The following is an 18,310-nucleotide window of genomic DNA, read 5'->3' on the forward strand; positions in this document are numbered from 1 at the left end:
AAGCTACTGCGCGGCCGGCGCGGCGTGCGGGCGAGCTTTGCTGCGAGGGCACGTACGAGGGCGAGCGAGAGCTGCTACATGGCCGGCGCGGCGTGCGGGCGAGGGCGCGAGTGCCCGGGCGAGCTCCAGCTCGACCGGCGGGGCGTGCGGGCGAGCGCGCGAGCGCACGGGCAAGCTCCAGCGCGGCCGGCGCGGCGTGCGGGCGAGCGCGCGAGCGCACGGGCAAGCTCCAGCGCGGCCGGCGCGGCGTGCGGGCGAGGGCGCGAGCGCACGGGCGAGCTCCAGCTTCGCCGGCGGCGCAGGGCTTCTTACGTGCGGGCGCGGTGGCAGGAGCTCGGCCGGGCTTGGGCGAGCGCGGTGCGGAGCATCACCAGCAGTCACACCGGCGCTAGAGGCCATGGTCGGTGCTCGCGCGGCGACGGCTGCGTGCTAGCTAGCAAGCAAGGCCCGCCCGCGAACTTGCTAGCTAGCTAGCTAGCCAGCCCGCGCTGGGTAGCTTGGCCATGCTAGCTAGCTAGCTAGCGGCTTCTGGCGGCAGGGCGCGAGCGGGGCGAGGCGCGACAGGCGGCCCCGGCAAGTGAGCGCGAGCGGCCATGCCGGGCGCGGCACGGCGACAAGATGCAAGGTGGGGGCATATGTAGCGGACGTTTTGGGTCGTTCCCCCGTGCTAGGCACCACCAACACAAGCCGGACATGCGTGTTCGTTTTGGCCCCCATTGCCGCCCCAAACGGACGAAATCCGGACAAAGCGGACGTTCGTTTGGGGCCGTGCGGTGGAGTTGGCCTAAGAGCATCTCCAGCCGCGCCCCCAACAGGCCCCCCCAGGCGACTTTTTTGGTGTCGGCACAAAAAAAATGGTCCAGTCACGCCCCCAGGACGACGAAAAGCGCCGGTTCGGCCCTTTTTTCCGCCTGGCGGCCGCAGGCCGAACCCGGCGCGCTGGGGGGCGCTTGGGGGCTCCGGCGCAAGGGAAAAGCGCAGCTGCCCACGCCGTCGGGTGAAAAGTCAAGATTTTCTTCCAGACCACCTCCCACCCCCTGCGCTCTCGGCCGCACCTAGGTATATCCCGGCGCCGCCCCGCCGCCCTTCGCCGGTACATAGCCATTCCCCCGCCGGAAAAATAGCATAGGTTCGCCGCGACAGCCCCTCCGACACCAGCTGCGCGTTTCCGGCCGCGGAGGGGCTGTTTAGCGGCGGGTGCGCGCCCACCGCGCGCAAGGTGTTCGGCAATTTGCCTACCTCGGTGATGGACTCGGATGACGAGGAAGTGCTCGCCGCGCTGCTGGAGGAGGAAGCCGAGGCTGACTTCCAGGAAGAAGAGCATCTCATGGTGCTCGTCGCCCTCGCCCAGCTGCTGGCGAGCAATGAAAAGCCGCGGCGAGGTGGCTCGGCGCCGGGGCGGGTGAAAGCAAAGAACCGGCATCATCTCGAAGGCTACTGCATGCTCTACTCCGACTACTTCGCCGATGCTCCACTTCACGGCGACAGAACATTTCGGCGCCGTTATCGGATAAGCCGAAAACTTTTCCTCCGGATTGTGAATTCCATCCGAGAGTTCGACAGCTAATTCAAGTGCAAGATGGATTGCACCGGTTCACTTGGATTCACCTCCATCCAGAAATGCACGACGGCAATGAGGATGCTTGCATACGGAGCTCCCAGTGACTCACTCGATGACTATGGGCACATGGCCGAGTCGACCAGCCTAGAGTGTTTCTACAAGTTCTGTCGGGCAGTGGTGGCAGTGTTTGGACCGCAATACTTGAGAACACCCAATGCGGAAGACACTGCTCGGATCCTAGCACAGAATGCAGCAAGAGGATTTTCTGGGATGCTTGGAAGCATCGACTGCATGCATAGGAAATGGAAGAATTGCCCATTTGCTTGGCAGGGGATGTACAAGGGGTACTATCTAGCTGATGGCATCTATCCGAGATGGTCGACATTTGTAAAGACCATCAAAAACCCTGTCCCTGGAGGCAAGAACATCTGGTTTGCGAAGATTCAGGAGGCTTGCAGGAAGGATGTCGAGCGGGCATTTGGTGTGCTCCAATCTCGATTTGCTGTTGTCCGGTACCCCGCTCAGACCTGGTCGAAAGATCAAATGTGGGAGATCATGACCTGTTGTGTCATCTTGCACAACATGATCATTGAGAGCGAGCAGGAAGAGCCAGTGTTTGACACTGAACCATACCACCGGCAGGGTCCTCTTGCTCAAGTTGATCACCAGCTACCGGCAACCTGGACTGCCTACCTCAGTATGCGTCAGGAGATCCGAGACCCACAGGTGCATCATCAACTACAGCAAGATCTGATAGAGCACCTATGGGACGACACCGGGCGCAACGTGTGATGATGAAATATGAGTTTTTATTTATTGAACTATATAATTTGTATTGAACTATTTGTTGTTGTACTATTTTGTCGAAGTATTTGAAATTTATGTGATGAAATATGTGATAAAAAAATATTTATGTTGATAATTGAACGCCGAGGCACGGCGAACCATGCCGAATATGGGCATATTTCTCGCCCATATGGGCCTTTTTCGCCGAATTGGAGCTTTAAAAATGGGCCAAAATCGGCGACCGGGAGCGAGCTGGGGCGACGGCTGGGTGCAAAATCGCCCCGCGTCGAAAGAATCGCCGGCTTGTCCGCAGGGACGATTTTTATGCGCCCTGGGGGGGCCGAACGGCTGGAGATGCTCTAAGGCATCAGTCCTTTAGACAGGAGCAGAGTGCGGTTTGTCCTCCCAAATGAAGGGTTCGACCGGCAAGTCGCCGGCGGCGGCGCCGCCCGCCTTCCGGAACAGGTACTGGATCCTCCGCCACGGCCGCAGCGTCCCCAACGAGCGCGGCCTCATCGTCTCCTCCCTGGTACCAGTCCCTCCACCCCAGCTCGCCGTCTTCGATTTCCCTCTTGCCATAATCGCTAAATCCAATCCGGAGCTTCGGTTAATTGTGATGGCCCTGGCAGGAGAACGGCACGAAACCGGAGTTCGGGCTGGCCCCGCAGGGCGTCGAGCAGGCGCGCTCCGCCGGCGAGTCGCTCCGGAAGGTACGGATCGAGCTCGAATCTATGGCTTCTTCTTGGATGGGGAATATGATTCTGTCCGTGCTTGGGTGAAGTGACCGATTCTGTGCGCGCAGGAGCTTGAGGAGATGGGTGTGCCGGTGGACTCTGTCAAGATCCGGTACTCGCCGTTCTCGCGGACGACGGAGACGGCCAGGGTGGTCGCCGGCGTGCTGGGCGTCCCATTTGAGGGTCCTAGCTGTAAGGTGAGCGGCTTAACCTGTCTGGAGGACGTAGCATTTGGATTCGTTTGGGCATGGTATGAGTTACCTTTCTGAAGTAAGGTTTATATTTGCTAATTTTCCATGTGCTGGTAGAAAAAAACATGATGATAACAGTGGTAATTTGTATACATAAGTGATAGGGTCATTATATCCACGCTCGTGTAAGACCAAACTATCTATAATCCGAAATTTCTGCATGCGGAAGTCCCATCTAATGGAAAAACAGAGTATTGGTGTTTCCCGGTGTCGAGAGCTAGTAGTCCTGCCACCTCTTATTTCTGCAGAAATAAAGTGAACAATTTCAGAGAAGTCGCAAGAGGCAGCAAATAGTGGTCATTCTGTAGAACAATTATACTGTGAACGGAACCTGCAAAATAATGCACTAATAAAGACCAGTAAAACTAACTAAGAAATAAAAAACAGCTACAACTGAAAGCGGCTTAGTCTCCTAGTTTTCGTGAACCCAATTCTATCATTCAGTGGAACATCATGATCTTTGAGATGTTTTCTCCATGGTTAACAATACATAGTTGAATCCTTCAAAGTTGCTCAAGCATTAGGGAGCACTTTATTCGTAAAATTAATAGTTGTGATGTGCATTATTAAGCTCTGTTATTGTGATCATCTAGTCCGCTCATCAGAGTTCCTTTGCAGGCAACCGTAGAACTTCGTGAACGTTATTTCGGACCATCATATGAGCTGCTTTCCCATGAGAAGGTGAGTTTGTACTCATGTATTGGACCCTGGAGATTCTTTCAATGATTATAATGATGTGATTAAACATGCTTATCAAAACTCATAGGGGCATCAAATGTGCATATCATAGAGCATCAAATGGGAACTATTTTAACAAATAACTTCTCATTAGCATATCGAATGATGGTCTATTCCAACCTACTGATAGATCAACAGCACATAGTGCTCATGTACTGGTTATGTCGAAACTTCTACTTGCATGCCTATATATTGTTAGGTGTTAGTCAGCGCATCAATTTGCTTTTCCAGCTATTCCATTCAGTTAGAGCTCAAACGATGTTCAAGAGATACCATTGCCATGTATACCAATGACAATTGAGTAGCGATTATATGGGCAATGCCAAGTTGGTTGGTCTGCTGGGCACCATTAAACTTTTATTTGGTCAAGTTGTGTCATTCAACATTTAAGAGCAAATCCTCCTTTTGGTGGTCCATGGTGTCCCTTCTGATCTTATCTTATCTGCCGGTTATTAAATCTGACATGATGCGGTAGTATGCAGAGGTATGGGCGATAGATGAAGCAGACCCCTTTATGGCTCCAGAAGGTGGCGAGAGTGTTGCAGATGTTGCTAGTAGACTTGCAGGGGTGCTGTCTATTACAGACGTGGAGTTTCATGGGTACTTGTGCTTGCATTACTATGAGAATCCAAATGATATATTTGTTTATTCATGTTCTGTTACATGTATTTGGTATTATACCATTACCGAGTTCTATATAAATGGCTTGCTTAAAACAATCAATATATGTCAGTTAATAAGAAGTAAAAAAAAATCTATAGAGTATAAACCGACAGGCTGTAATTCAGTGTCCAGTGATCTTTTTGTAAAGCAGAGTTGCATGTCTTGCCATGCCTTTTCAGTTTTCCATCTACTTTGTTAGAGATCTTATTATCTGGAAAGAATAGTAAGGTTCACAATTTGGTACATAGTGATAACAACTCATACAATTGCCTTAGACAGTCTATTGAGTGCAGATAAGTACTTAAACATGAGGAACCACTAAGAAGGTTTACGTTACAGAACTGCCTTGGCCAAGCTATCAACTAGTAGTCCAGAATGCTGAAGTTCTAATAGTTCCGTGCTGATTTGATGGATGACTTGTTCAAGTTGCAGCTTAACATTTCTTTACCTGTGCTTCTGTATATCACACTGGAGCTGACTTGTATGTTTAACTGCATGCAGCTCTGCTGTTCTTATTGTCAGCCATGGGGATCCACTACAGATCTTTCAAGCAGTACTCAGTGGAACCAAGGAAAACCCATCTTTCCTCGACGATGTAGCTGGCCTGAAAAAGGAAAGCCTGCTAGTTCCGTCCGTGTTGTCGCATCACCGTAAGTTCGCACTCAACACAGGGGAGCTGCGCCGAGTTGTGTTACCCGACGCAGATTGATTATATGCTTCTATGTCGTAGATCATGTATCCGCAATTCCTTGTGGAAAGTCTGTTGCCCCACGCATGATAACATGGGAAAACTGCCATTCGATGTTACCCCCTCGGTCTCTCTGTTCAGAAACATTAATGCATTATTTTGGTTGATCAGATTGAAGATCTGCTTGTAACCGTGAAAAAAGAGCACATCCACAAGAGATTGCTTTTGAATGTGAATCAATTGTATCAATTTTTGTGCCACCTGCTCTGCGTGATAGTATTGGATTGATTGCTGGTCCAAGCTTGACGGCCTAGTGCATTTACTTAAAAAGGAAATTGCTGAAAACAACCTGACACCCATAAAGATCGCGAGAAACAGCCCGGGTATTTCTAATCTCCTTTTCGCAATACGTCTAGATACATCTGATACATCCATTTCCGCGACAAGTAATTCCAAACAGAGGGAGTAGGTCTTATCTAGATGTGCTCTTGTCTAGCACTCTAGCTAGATATTCATTGCAACCGAACTGAATTCATTGCAACTGAATTGAATTCAAGACGGCTATCGGTGATCAACCGACTGGGGGAGACGATCTGGCAGAGGATTTGTAGCACGTAAGTGCGAGGGCACGCAGCCCCTTTTTCTTTTGGCTTTTGATTTTCTCTCGGGTAGTGCTCACAAGAGATAGCATTCTCAATTCACCTTCAGTACTGTTGTTTTCTCGCTTTTTCTAAGACGTTTATTTATTTTGTTTTCTTTTCTTTTTTACTAGGACCAGCCTATTTTCTCAATTTAGTTCTCTTTAATGTACATATAGCAAAAGAGTCCGTGTGGTGCCAGGGGAGAGAAAAAGGCCGTGTTGTCATTCTAGAATTTGCTGTTGATACCGTCTGCATGTGCCACTGGTTTTTTTAGCGGTGCATGTGCAACTGGGCATGGTTTTTATGTTCCTGGAGTCACTATTATGCTCATATTCCTTTTAGGATTAAGCCGTTTTTTTATTCCCTTTGGCACGATCTGGGTTCATGATGGAATAAAGGTTCCATTTTCATGGTAATGTTCTCAATGTCTATGAATTTGAAACATGTTCATGAAATAAAAAAATTGGTTAATTTGAAAAATATTTATGAATTTGAAAAATCTTCTAGAATTCATTTTTTTTGAATTTGAATACAAAATCGTCATTTTTAAGAATTTTTTTTCATGATTTCCAAAATTATTTTAGGATTTGAAGAATATGTGTGATTTCAAAAATTATTCTGGAATTTTGAAAAAAGGTTTAAGAATTTTTTTTAAAAGTTCTAAAAATCGTGAATTTATTATAAGAAAATAATAAAGGAATAAATTACCAGAAGAACCCAAAAGGAAAAAAGGAATGAAAACCCGATCAGTGAATGTTCCAGAACCTTCCAAAAACCGGAAGAGTGAGTATGTTGGAAATCTTTGGTTGGGCCAGGCCCAATACTTGTGCGCGTTTGCCTGATATCCACCACGTTAGGCGGCAAATAAGGATTTACGCGCGGGAGATGATGGTTGTTGTAGCAGCCCGGGGGAGCAGTCGGGCACGAACTCTCAAGGCCGACCCCACCGATTCCGGTCTGGACTCTGGAGTCGACGACGAAGTTTGGATAGGCTGCCGAAGGCAGACTCCTCGGGTGAAGCATATAAGTCACACTCCTGGCCTATTCATGAGCTTACTAGAGATCACCCCAATCTCATAGACTGTGACAAGCAGTCAGACTCACATAGGTGTGTTCCTCCAAAGATCGCTCTGTATGATAGCATCTTGCTTGCATAAGCTTTGGAACACATTAAGACAATAGTCATCCTACCATACAGTATTGAGATAGCTTTTGATTTTCTCTCGGGTAGTGCTCACAAGAGATAGCATTCCCAATTCACCTTCAGTACTGTTGTTTTCTCGCTTTTTCAAAGACGTTTATTTATTTTCTTTTCTTTTCTTTTTTACTAGGACCAGCCTATTTTCTCAATTTAGTTCTGTCTAATGTACATATACTACCTCTCTCTCAGTTTACAGGGCGTGCGCGTACCCCTAGTTCGTCAATTTGACCAACCTAATACAAGTCATATATTACAAAAAATATACCAACATAAACTTCGGAGTTTCTACTTTCAAAAGATATAATTTTTGTTGTTATATAATTTATATTAGGATAATAAAATTGACAACCTAGGTATACGTGCAGGACTTATAAACTGAAACGGAGGTAATAGCAAAAGAGTCCGTGCGGTGCCAGGGGAGAGAAAAAGGCCGTGTTGTCATTCTAGAATTTGTTGTTGATACCGTTTGCATGTGCCACTGGTTTTTTAGCGGTGCATGTGCCACTGGGCATGGTTTTTATGTTCCTGGAGTCACTATTATGCTCATATTCCTTTTAGGATTAAGCCGTTCTTTATTCTCTTTGGCACGATCTGGGTTCATGATGGAATAAAGGTTCCATTTTCATGGTAATGTTCTCAATGTCTATGAATTTGAAAAACATTGTTGAATTTGAAAAATGTTCATGGAATAAAAAAATCTTGTTAATTTGAATAATATTTATGAATTTGAAAAATCTTCTAGAATTCATTATTTTGAATTTGAATACAAAATCGTCATTTTTAAGAATTTTTTTCATGATTTCCAAAAATATTTTAGGATTTGAAGAATATGTGTGATTTCAAAAATTATTCTGGAATTTTGAAAAAGGTTTAATTTTTTAAAAAGTTCTAAAAATCATGATTTTATTATAAGAAAATAACAAGGAATAAATTACCAGAAGAACCCAAAAGGAAAAAGGAATGAAAACCCGGTCAGTGAATGTTCCAGAACCTTCCAAAAACCGGAAGAGTGAGTATGTTGTAAATCTTTGGTTGGGCCAGGCCCAATACTTGTGCGCGTTTACCTGATATCCACCGCGTTAGGCGGCAAATAAGGATTTACGCAAGAGAGATGATGCTTGTTGTAGCAGCCCGGGGGAGAGAGGAGAGGGCGGGACGCAGGAGCAGTCGGGCACGGACTCTCAGGTCCGACCCCACCGATTCCGGTCTGGACTCTGGAGTCGGCGACGAAGTTTGGATAGGTCGGCCCCATAAAATCGAGGACCCGGCCGGCCTAGCTACTACGTACACGATCAACAGCTAGCCGTAATCGAAGGGAAACCTAAAAGTTGAGTAGCATCTTCAAATCGATCGCCGGAAGGAGAGAAGCGATGGACGTCGTCGAGAAGGAGTGCGTGAGGGCCTCTTCTATTCTCAAGCTCTAATAGCATGTGGAAGACATTCCTTTATAAAGAGGTCCAACTCCTTCTCCACTAGCGGGGTGGGACTAAACTTCCCGCTACACCTAGTGCCAATAAACTCACATGGGCCCTTAGAGATTTTTCAAAAATTGCTATATGGTCCTAAAGCCCATCCCAAATTTCAGCAATCCCCCACCAGATCTCGAGGGCCCATTGTGTCCTCTATTCCAGTTGTTGTTTCGATATACTAGTGTTTCAGTGAAGAACTGTTAAGGTTGAGCTTCACCTAAAGCAAGTAGCTACACTCCTTTGCAACTGAACAATGGACTATGTCTTGAATTGTCAGTTTGGCATAAAAAAGCTTCACCACATGTCTTACTAGTACTAGGCTGCCCGAAGGCAGACCCCTCGGGTGAAGCATATAAGTCACACTCCTGGCCTATTCATGAGCTTACTAGAGATCACCCCAATCTCATAGACTGTGACAAGCAGTCAGGCTCACATACATGTGTTCCTCCAAAGATCGCTCTGTAGGATAGCATCTTGCTTACATAAGCTTTGGAACACATTAAGACAATAGTCATCCTACCATACAGTATTGAGAGTACTCCATCTCCAACGGAGTGGGTTAGTATAGTTACTCTCCTCAGTTCACCATTGGCTTGTTTTCCTAGGTCCTACTTCACAGGATCTCCGATCACATAGGTTGGGTTACCACCATGGCAACTCATGTGGGTCTCATACCCATCTCCCTCGATGCATTATCTATCACAACACGTGATCGCCCTTTTGTAAAGGGATCTGCCAGATTTTTAGCCGTATGGACATAGTCCAATGCTATCACTCTTGAGTTTCTTAATTTTCTGATAGCTTTTAATCTCATTTTTATGTGTTTGTTGGACTTCATGTTGTCCTTTGAACTCTTCACCTTGGTGATGACAGTCTGATTGTCACAGTTCATAAGGATAGCCGGAACCGGTTTATCAACCAATGGCAAGTCCATCAAAAGATCTCGAAGCCATCCTGCTTCAACACCAGATGTGTCTAATGATGTTAATTCTGCTTCCATTGTTGATCTCGTTAAGATCGTTTTCTTGCAAGACTTCCAGGAAACAGCGCCACCTCTAAGAGTAAACATATACCCAATTGTGGCCTTCATCTCATCAGCATCAGAGGTGCAATGCTCATCACTATACCCTTCAAGTACCGATGGGTCTCCGGTATAGTGAAGTCCATAGTTCATCGTACCTTTCAGATAGCACATAACTCTTTCAATAGCATGCCAATGTACATCACCCGATTTGGAAACAAACTGACTTAGTTTGCTCACATCAAACGCGATGTCAGGCTTCGTTGCGCTCGCTAGGTACATCAGTGAGCCAATGATTTGAGAGTATCTCAATTGATTTTTAGCCATGCCTTTGGACTTCCGAATCAACACGCTAGGATCATATGGTGTTTGAGATGGTGTGTAGTCCAAATATCCAAAACGACTCAACACCTTCTCAACATAGTGGGTTTGTAGAAGTGTAATCCCACCTTCATTATCTCTCAGTAGCTTGATGTTCAAGATAACATCAGCTACACCAAGGTCTTTCATCTCAAAGTTCTGAGATAGAAACGATTTGACCTCCTCAATGACTTTGAGGTTTGTTCCAAATATCAGTCTGTCATCAACGTACAAGCACAATATAACTCCTTCGCCCCTACCATGGCGATAGTATACACATTTTTCAGCCTCATCAACAACGAAACCAACAGATGTTAGAGTTGTATTGAACTTATCATGCCATTTCTTAGGTGCTTGCTTCAGACCATATAAAGATTTTAGCAACCTACACACCTTTCTTTCCTGACCATCTATCACAAAGCCATCAGGCTGTTGCATGTAGATTTCCTCGTTTAGCTCTCCATTCAGATAAGCCGTCTTAACATCCATCTGGTGGACGAGAAGACTATGTGAGGCCGCCAACAAGAGTAATACTCGAATGGTGGTCAGTCTAGCCACGGGTGAATAAGTATCGAAGAAATCTTCCTCTTCTTTCTGATCATAGCCCTTGGCCACAAGCCTAGCCTTGTACTTTTCAATCGTACCATGATACGTCTCCAACGTATCTATAATTTATGAAGTATTCATGCCGTTATATTATCATTCTTGGATGTTTTATAATCATTTTATATCATTTTTTGGGACTAACCTACTGACATAGTGCCAGTTGCTGTTTTTTCCTTGTTTTTTACATCGCAGAAAATCAATATTAAACGGAGTCCAAACACCACAAAACTTTTTGTGGATTTTTTATGGGCCAGAAGACTCCCGATGGGCCAGAGCAGCACCTGGAGGGTGCCCCGAGGGGGGCACAACCCACCAGGGCACGCCAGCCCCCCTAGCGCGCCCAGGTGGGTTGTGCCCACCTCGGTGGCCTCCCGCACCCCCTCTATGCACTATAAATTCCCAAATATTCTGAAACGCTTCGGGGTTAACCTAGATCGGAAGTTCCGCCGCCGCAAGCCTCAGTAGCCACCGGAAACCAATCGGGAGCCCGTTCCGGCACCCTGCCGGAGGGGGAATCATCTTCGGTGGCCATCTTCATCACCCCGGCAGCCACCATGATGAAGAGGGAGTAGTCCACCCTCGGGGCTGAGGGTTTGTACCAGTAGCTATGTGTTTTATCTCTCTCTCTCTCTCGTGATCTATAGCATGGGCTTTGTTAATATAGTCGGATCATATGATGTTTCTCCCCTCTTACTCTTGTTGTGATGAATTGAATCTTTATCCTTTGAAGTTTTGTCATGTCGGATTGAATGTTCAGATTTGAGAACACATGATATATGTCTTGCGGTATGAATACTTGAGGTGACAATATTGGGGTATCTTATTGATTCACTTGATATATGTTATGGCATTCAACTCGCGGATTCCCGCGGTGATATTGGGGTAATCTATGCATAGGGGTTGTTGCATGTTTTTATTTTCTTTTCTCCGACGGAAACTTCGGGGTCTCTTTATAGTTCTTTGTGTGGATTGAATATTATTAATATGAATTTGCTTGGTGTTATTCTAGTACGAACTCTAGGATAGATCGAACAGAAACAATAGCTTTGTGTTATTTTAGTATGAACTCTTGAATTGATCGAACGGAAAGAATAGCTTTGAGGTGGTTCCATACCCTACAAACAATTCCTATCTTTTGTTCTCCGCTAATAGGAACTCGGGAGTGATTCTTCGTTACACTTCGAGGGATAATCATATTATCCAACTATGTTAGCATTGTTGGGACGTTGCACTAGCGAAAGTACGGACCCTAGGCCTTGTTTCTAAGCATTGCAATACCATTTGTGCTCACTTTTGTTACTTGCTACCTTGCTGTTTTTATTGTTCCTACTATAAAAATCAATATCTACTATCCATATTACACTTTTATCACCATCTCTTCACGAAACTAGTGCACCTATACAATTTGCCATTGTATTGGGTGTGTTGGGGACACAAGAGATTTCTTGCATTTGGTTGCAGGGTCGTTTGAGAGAGACCATCTTCATCCTACACCTCTCATGGATTGATAAACCTTAGGTCATCCACTTGAGGGAAAATTGCTACTGTCCTACAAAACTCTACGCTTGGAGGCCCAACACGTGTCTACAAGAATAAAGTTGCGTAGTAGACATCAAGCTCTTTTCTGGCGCCGTTGCCGGGGAGGTGAGTGCATGAAGGTATATCTTTAGATCTTGCAATTGAATCTTTTAATTTCTTGTTTTATCACTAGTTTGGTTTATAAAAGAAAACTACAAAAAAATGGAATTGAGGTTGCATCATATTATTGATCATCGTTATAATATCTTTCTTGAAAATGATGGATCGGAAAATTGTGCTCAATTGTTAGAAGTAGAAGTCAATAAAATGTTTGGCACAAAATATTTGAATGATGAGCATGATTGCAATGTTGTTAGTATGAATTCTTTGAATATCCATGATGCTAATGATATGCAAAGTCATAAGCTTGGGGATGCTATGTTTGATGAATATAATATTTCTAGTCCCCCAAGTTTTGACGACAAAATTTATTATGATGATTGCATGCCTCCTATTTATGATGATTATATTGATGAAAGTGGATTTGGATAGGTCATGACTTTATTTAATGATGAATCCACCATTTTGGAAGAGGATGCAATTGATTATGACAACAAAGTTCCTATCTATGATGATTATGGTCATGACATGTATGCTATAAAGAATAATGATAAACATGAAACTTGTCGTCATGATTTAATTTTTACTCTCATGATAGTTATTTTGTTGAGTTTGCTCGCACTACTATTGATTAAAAGAAATTTGCTTACGTGGAGAGTAATAAAATTCCTATGCTTATGCATCATGAAAATAATGCTTTATGTGATGGTTATATTGTTGAATTTATTCATGATGCTACTGAAAATTATTATGAGGGATGAACTTATGCTTTTACATATCTCAATATCATCAAGTTTCCTATCTATGTGTTGAAAATCTTGATGTTGTGCTTGTTTTGCCTTCCTATGCTAGTTGATTCTTGTTCCCATAAATTGTTTGATCACAAAATCCCTATGCATAGGAAGTGGGTTAGACTTAAATGTGCTTGTCATGTGCTTCATGATGCTCTCTTTATGTTTCAAATCTTATCTTTTATGCGAGCATCATTAAAATCATCATAGCTAGCTTAAAAGGCATTAAAGAAAAGCGCTTGTTGGGAGACAACCCAACACTTTTACCTACTGTTTTTGTGTGTTCACATGATTATGCTACTGTAGTAATCATGTTTTATTGCTTTTATTTCCATAAAGTGCCAAGTAAAGCCTTTGGGATAGTGTGGATGATAGTTGACTTGATTCTGTGCAAAAACAGAAACTTTTGCGTCCAGTGCAGAAATTCTTATCTGCTACTGGATCATGGAAAAATTCTGAAATTTTAACAGTTGATGGCTATACAAATTTTCTATGTTGTCCTAAATTTTCAGAAATTTTGGAGTTACAGAAGTATTACCTAAATTCAGATCTTTACATACTGTTCTGTTTTTGACAGATTCTATTTTCAATGCATAGTTTGCTTGTTTTCTAGTTTCTATGGCTTATATTGCTCAATATAAATTGTGAAAATGATATGCTACACTAGTCCTTGTGTGGAAACAATTATGAATCCTATCTTGACAGTACCAAAATGAATGATTTGTCTTTATCATACTAACCCATCTCACGAAGTTCCGTTAAGTTTTATGTGATTGAAGTTTTCAAGTTTTGGGTGAGATATCGATATGAGGAGAATAAGGAGTGACAAGACCCTAAGATTTGGGATGCACAAGGCACCCCCAAGGTAATATTCAAGGAAGATCCAAGCAACTAAGCTTTGGGATGCCCCGGAAGGCATTCTCACTTTCGTCTCCAACATTATCGGTAACCTCACTTGGAGCTATGTTTTCATTCATCACATGATATGTGTTTTGCTTGGAGCGTCAATTTATTTTTTTAGGATTTGCTTGCTGTTATTTAAAATAATGTTTTGCATCTTTTATTTCAATAAAAGTGACAATGATAGCCTTTGCCATGCCTATTTTGCAAGTATACATGTTGCTGTTTGAAAACAGAAAGTTTAGCGCTGTTGCAAAAATTCCCTAGAAAAGTCAGAATGTGATAAATGTTGAAACTTTTTTGCAAAATAAGCTCTCATAAATTTTCTACAGTGTGTTACATTTTCGGAATTGTTTGAGTTGAATAAGTATTGATACTCATGCATTCTTTATAGATTGTACTGTTTTGGCAGATTGCTGTTATGTTTGCATTGTTTGCATATGTTTGCTTGTTTAATTACTCCCTCTGTCACGGTTTTGAAGGCACGCTTGGAAATTCTCTGGGACCTAGGTGGTTATCTATTGGTTGTGAGATGGGCTAAAAAATAGCATTCACACTACACATGCATATAGAAATAGTATATCGGAGTACTAATTAGCTACTAGAAATAAATGCAATGCGCCCTAAACCTTGTCTATTATGGAAACGCGCGCAAATTTAACTGTGCCTTCTAAACTATGACGGAGGGAGTATTCTATTTGAGGATAAGAGTATTAAATATGCTGAGGCATTTAGTATGCAGTGTTGAATAATAATTGTAGTGATTTGCTACAGTGGGGAATGATAAGGTTTTTGCATTGGTTTATACTAACTTATCTACGAGTTCTTCTTGAGTTTTGTGTGGATGAAGCTTTTGAGATTTAGGAAAACCGTGATATGAGAAGAATTAAGGAGACACAAAAGCTCAATCTTGGGGATTCCCAAGGCACCCCAAGATAATATTCCAAGAGGTCTCAAGGATCTAAGCTTGGGGATGCCCCGGTAGGCATCCCACCTTTTTTCTTCAACAATTATCGGTTAGTATTGGTTGAGCCTAAGTTTTTGCTTCTTCACATGATGTGTGCTATTCTTAGAATGTCATTTTATTTTCATTTTGCTTGCCGTTTTAATAAAGTAATTATATCTTAAAGTTTTTAAATAAAATACAGTCCTCAAATAGTTTCCATGGAGGCTAAGTAAGCGGCATTCCCATCCCGTCAACGAAGCTCTTTTCTTTGGAATTGCTCTAGTGCTTCACTTATATCTTTTTGAGCATGGTGTGCGTTAGTGTTTTTGAAGAAATTCTCTCTTGCTTCACTTAAATTAATTTGAGAGAAAGAAATATTATGCTCATGATCTTCATTTATATCTTTTTGGAGTAGCTTGTCATTTACTCTTGTGCTTCACTTATGTCCTATGAGTAAATCATTGAATAAACTGAATGTCATGAAGTTGAACTTATATCATGCCTAGTGGTAGCTTCACATTGGGTTTAGAAAGTGAAATCTTTTGAGGCTTGACAATGACAATATTGGTCATACAAGCAATTCATGAATAATTAGTATAAGGAAGAGAACTTTCACATGCAAATACACTATCCTAGAAATCTTTTGTGATTGTGAGCCCCCATCAAAATATTATACTCCCTCAATTTTTTTATACAAGGCCACAAACACATATTACAGGTACCAAGGCAAAAGTAAATGTGTGCTTAAGTCAATATCGCAAGCTAGGTTGTCTCCTTGTTTGTCGTGTTAATTAATGCATATTTTTTTGTCCCACCTATAACAAGCCAATGCTCTCACTCCTTTTGGTTGATTAATGAGGCGCATGCCAGGGATAATTAATGTCCTTCTTTGCTAGTACGAGGCAAACACCATCAATTTTGTCTCGATTAGTGTTTGTGGCCTTGTATAGCTGCAAATTGTAATTTTGATTGTTGCCTTGTATATAAAAATGGAGGGAGTATGCCAAAACTGTTGACGTTGGACAAGACAACGTAATGGTTTATGTCTGTTCATATTCACATAGAAGTTATATTGTCATAGATCCTTCAACATGTGGTGCTTGCCCCCATCTTTGCTAGCCAGAAATTCTGCACCAAGTAGAGATACTACTTGTGCATCCAAAACCCTTAAACCCAAATCTTATTTTCAAGAGTCCACCATACCTACTTATATGCGGTATTTGCGTGCCTTTCTAAGCAAATTTGTAAGTGCCATCTCTAATTTTCAAAAATAAATTACTCTTTTGTGTGCTCGTACCGCTCGCGAGGCGGTGAGGAGTGACCAATATTTTCCATGCTAGATGTGTTATTCTCACGATGAGTGTTTATTCACTTGTCATTGCATGAGAGTAAGGCAAAGGTATTAGGGATGCCCAGTCCCGAAATGAAAAATGAATTTACTTTATGTTGTCAAATAATAAATTCCTTGAAAAGTGTTGGTATGGAGGCACTGATACGTCTCCAATGTATCTATAATTTTTGATTGTTCCATGCTATTATATTACCTCTTTTGGATGTTTATGGGCTTTATTTTACACATTTATATCATTTTTGGGACTAACCTACTAACCGGAGGCCCAGCCCATATTGTTTTTTTTTTTGCCTATTTCAGTATTTCGAAGAAAAGGAATATCAAACGGAGTCCAAATGGAATGAAACCTTCGGGAGCGTGATTTTTGGAACGAACATGATCCGGAGAGCGTGGAGTGCAAGTCAAGAAGCTTCTGAGGGCCCCACGAGATAGGGGGCCGCCCCCCTGTAGGGCGCGCCCCCCTGTCTCATGGGCCCCTCGGGCGGCCACCGACGTACTTCTTCCTCCTATATATACCTACGTACCCCGAAAACATCCAGGGGCACCACGAAACACAATTGCCACCACTGTAACCTTCTGTATCCGCGAGATCCCATCTTGGAGCCTTCGCCGGCACTCTGCCGGAGGGGGAATCAACCATGGAGGGCCTCTACATCAACATCCTTGCCCCTCCGATGAGTTGTGAGTAGTTTACCACAGACCTACGGGTCCATAGTTATTAGCTAGATGGCTTCTTCTCTCTTTTTGGATCTCAATACAATGTTCTACCCCTCTCTTGTGGAGATCTATTCGATGTAAACTCTTTTTGCGGTGTGTTTGTCGAGATCCTATGAATTGTGGGTTTATGATCAAGTTTATCTATGAATAATATTTGAATCTTCTCTGAATTCTTTTATGTATGATTGAGTTATCTTTGCAAGTCTCTTCGAATTATCAGTTTGGTTTGGCCTACTAGATTGGTCTTTCTTGCCATGGGAGAAGTGCTTAGCTTTGGGTTCAATCTTGCGGTGTCCTTACCCAGTGACAGAAAGGGTTGCAAGGCACATATTGTATTGTTTCCATCGAGGATAACAAGATGGGGTTTATATCATATTGCATGAGTTTATCCCTCTACATCATGTCATCTTGCTTAATGCGTTACTCTGTTCTTATGAACTTAATACTCTAGATGCAGGCAGGAGTCGGTCGATGTGCGGAGTAATAGTAGTAGATGCAGGCAGGAGTCGATCTACTTGTTATGGACGTGATGCCTATATACATGATCATGCCTATATAATCTCATAACTATGCGCTTTTCTATCAATTGCTCGACAGTAATTTGTTCACCCACCATAATACTTATGTTATCTTGAGAGAAGCCTCTAGTGAAACCTATGGCCCCCGGGTCTATCTCTTATCATATTTGCTTTCAATCTACTTTTATTTGCATCTTTAATTTTTGCATCTATATTATAAAATACCAAAAATATATTTATCTTATCATACTATCTTTATTAGATCTCACTTTCGCAAGTGGCCGTGAAGGGATTGACAACCCCTTTATTGCGTTTGTTGTGAGTTCTCAGTTTGTTTGTGTAGGTGCGTGCGACTTTTGAGGAGCCTCCTACTAGAATGATACCTTGGTTCTCAAAACTGAGGGAAATACTTACGCTACACTTTGCTGCATCACCCTCTCCTCTTCGAGGAAAACCAACGCAAGCTCAAGACGTAGCAAGAAGGATTTCTGGCGCCATTGCCGGGGAGGTCTTCGCTCAAGTCAAGACATACCAAGTACCCATCACAAACCCATCTCCCTCGCATTTACATTATTTGCCATTTGCCTCTCGGTTCCTCTCCCCCACTTCACCCTTGCTATTTTATTCGCCCTCTCTTTCCCAATCTCCTCCTCTCTTTTTCGCTTGCCTTTTTCTGTTTGCTTGTGTGTTGCATTACTTGTTGTCATGGCACAAGATAATACCAAATTGT

General features: G+C 43.3%; 1 protein-coding gene across 1 annotated transcript; it reads left to right on the top strand.

Moving 5' to 3' along the window:
• Positions 1 to 2,714: 2,714 nt before the first annotated feature.
• On the top strand, positions 2,715 to 5,681 carry LOC119362126. Its single transcript, XM_037627325.1, has 6 exons — positions 2,715 to 2,876; positions 2,977 to 3,057; positions 3,150 to 3,278; positions 3,951 to 4,013; positions 4,546 to 4,670; positions 5,235 to 5,681. The coding sequence occupies exons 1-6, from the start codon at positions 2,757 to 2,759 to the stop codon at positions 5,440 to 5,442; spliced, it is 726 nt and encodes a 241-aa protein (XP_037483222.1). The 5' UTR covers positions 2,715 to 2,756; the 3' UTR covers positions 5,443 to 5,681.
• Positions 5,682 to 18,310: the final 12,629 nt, after the last annotated feature.

The sequence above is a fragment of the Triticum dicoccoides genome, chromosome 2B (assembly GCF_002162155.2).
Source record: "Triticum dicoccoides isolate Atlit2015 ecotype Zavitan chromosome 2B, WEW_v2.0, whole genome shotgun sequence".
NCBI classification, from domain to species: Eukaryota; Viridiplantae; Streptophyta; class Magnoliopsida; order Poales; family Poaceae; genus Triticum; species Triticum dicoccoides.

What these genes read in the sequence shown, in the direction of transcription:
- LOC119362126 (XM_037627325.1), top strand. Translation starts at nt 2,757, where the DNA reads ATGAAGGGTTCGACCGGCAAGTCGCCGGCGGCGGCGCCGCCCGCCTTC. An exon ending in GCCTCATCGTCTCCTCCCTG is followed by an intron (nt 2,877 to 2,976) that starts GTACCAGTCCCT and finishes TGGCCCTGGCAG; the next exon opens with GAGAACGGCACGAAACCGGA. An exon ending in CCGGCGAGTCGCTCCGGAAG is followed by an intron (nt 3,058 to 3,149) that starts GTACGGATCGAG and finishes CTGTGCGCGCAG; the next exon opens with GAGCTTGAGGAGATGGGTGT.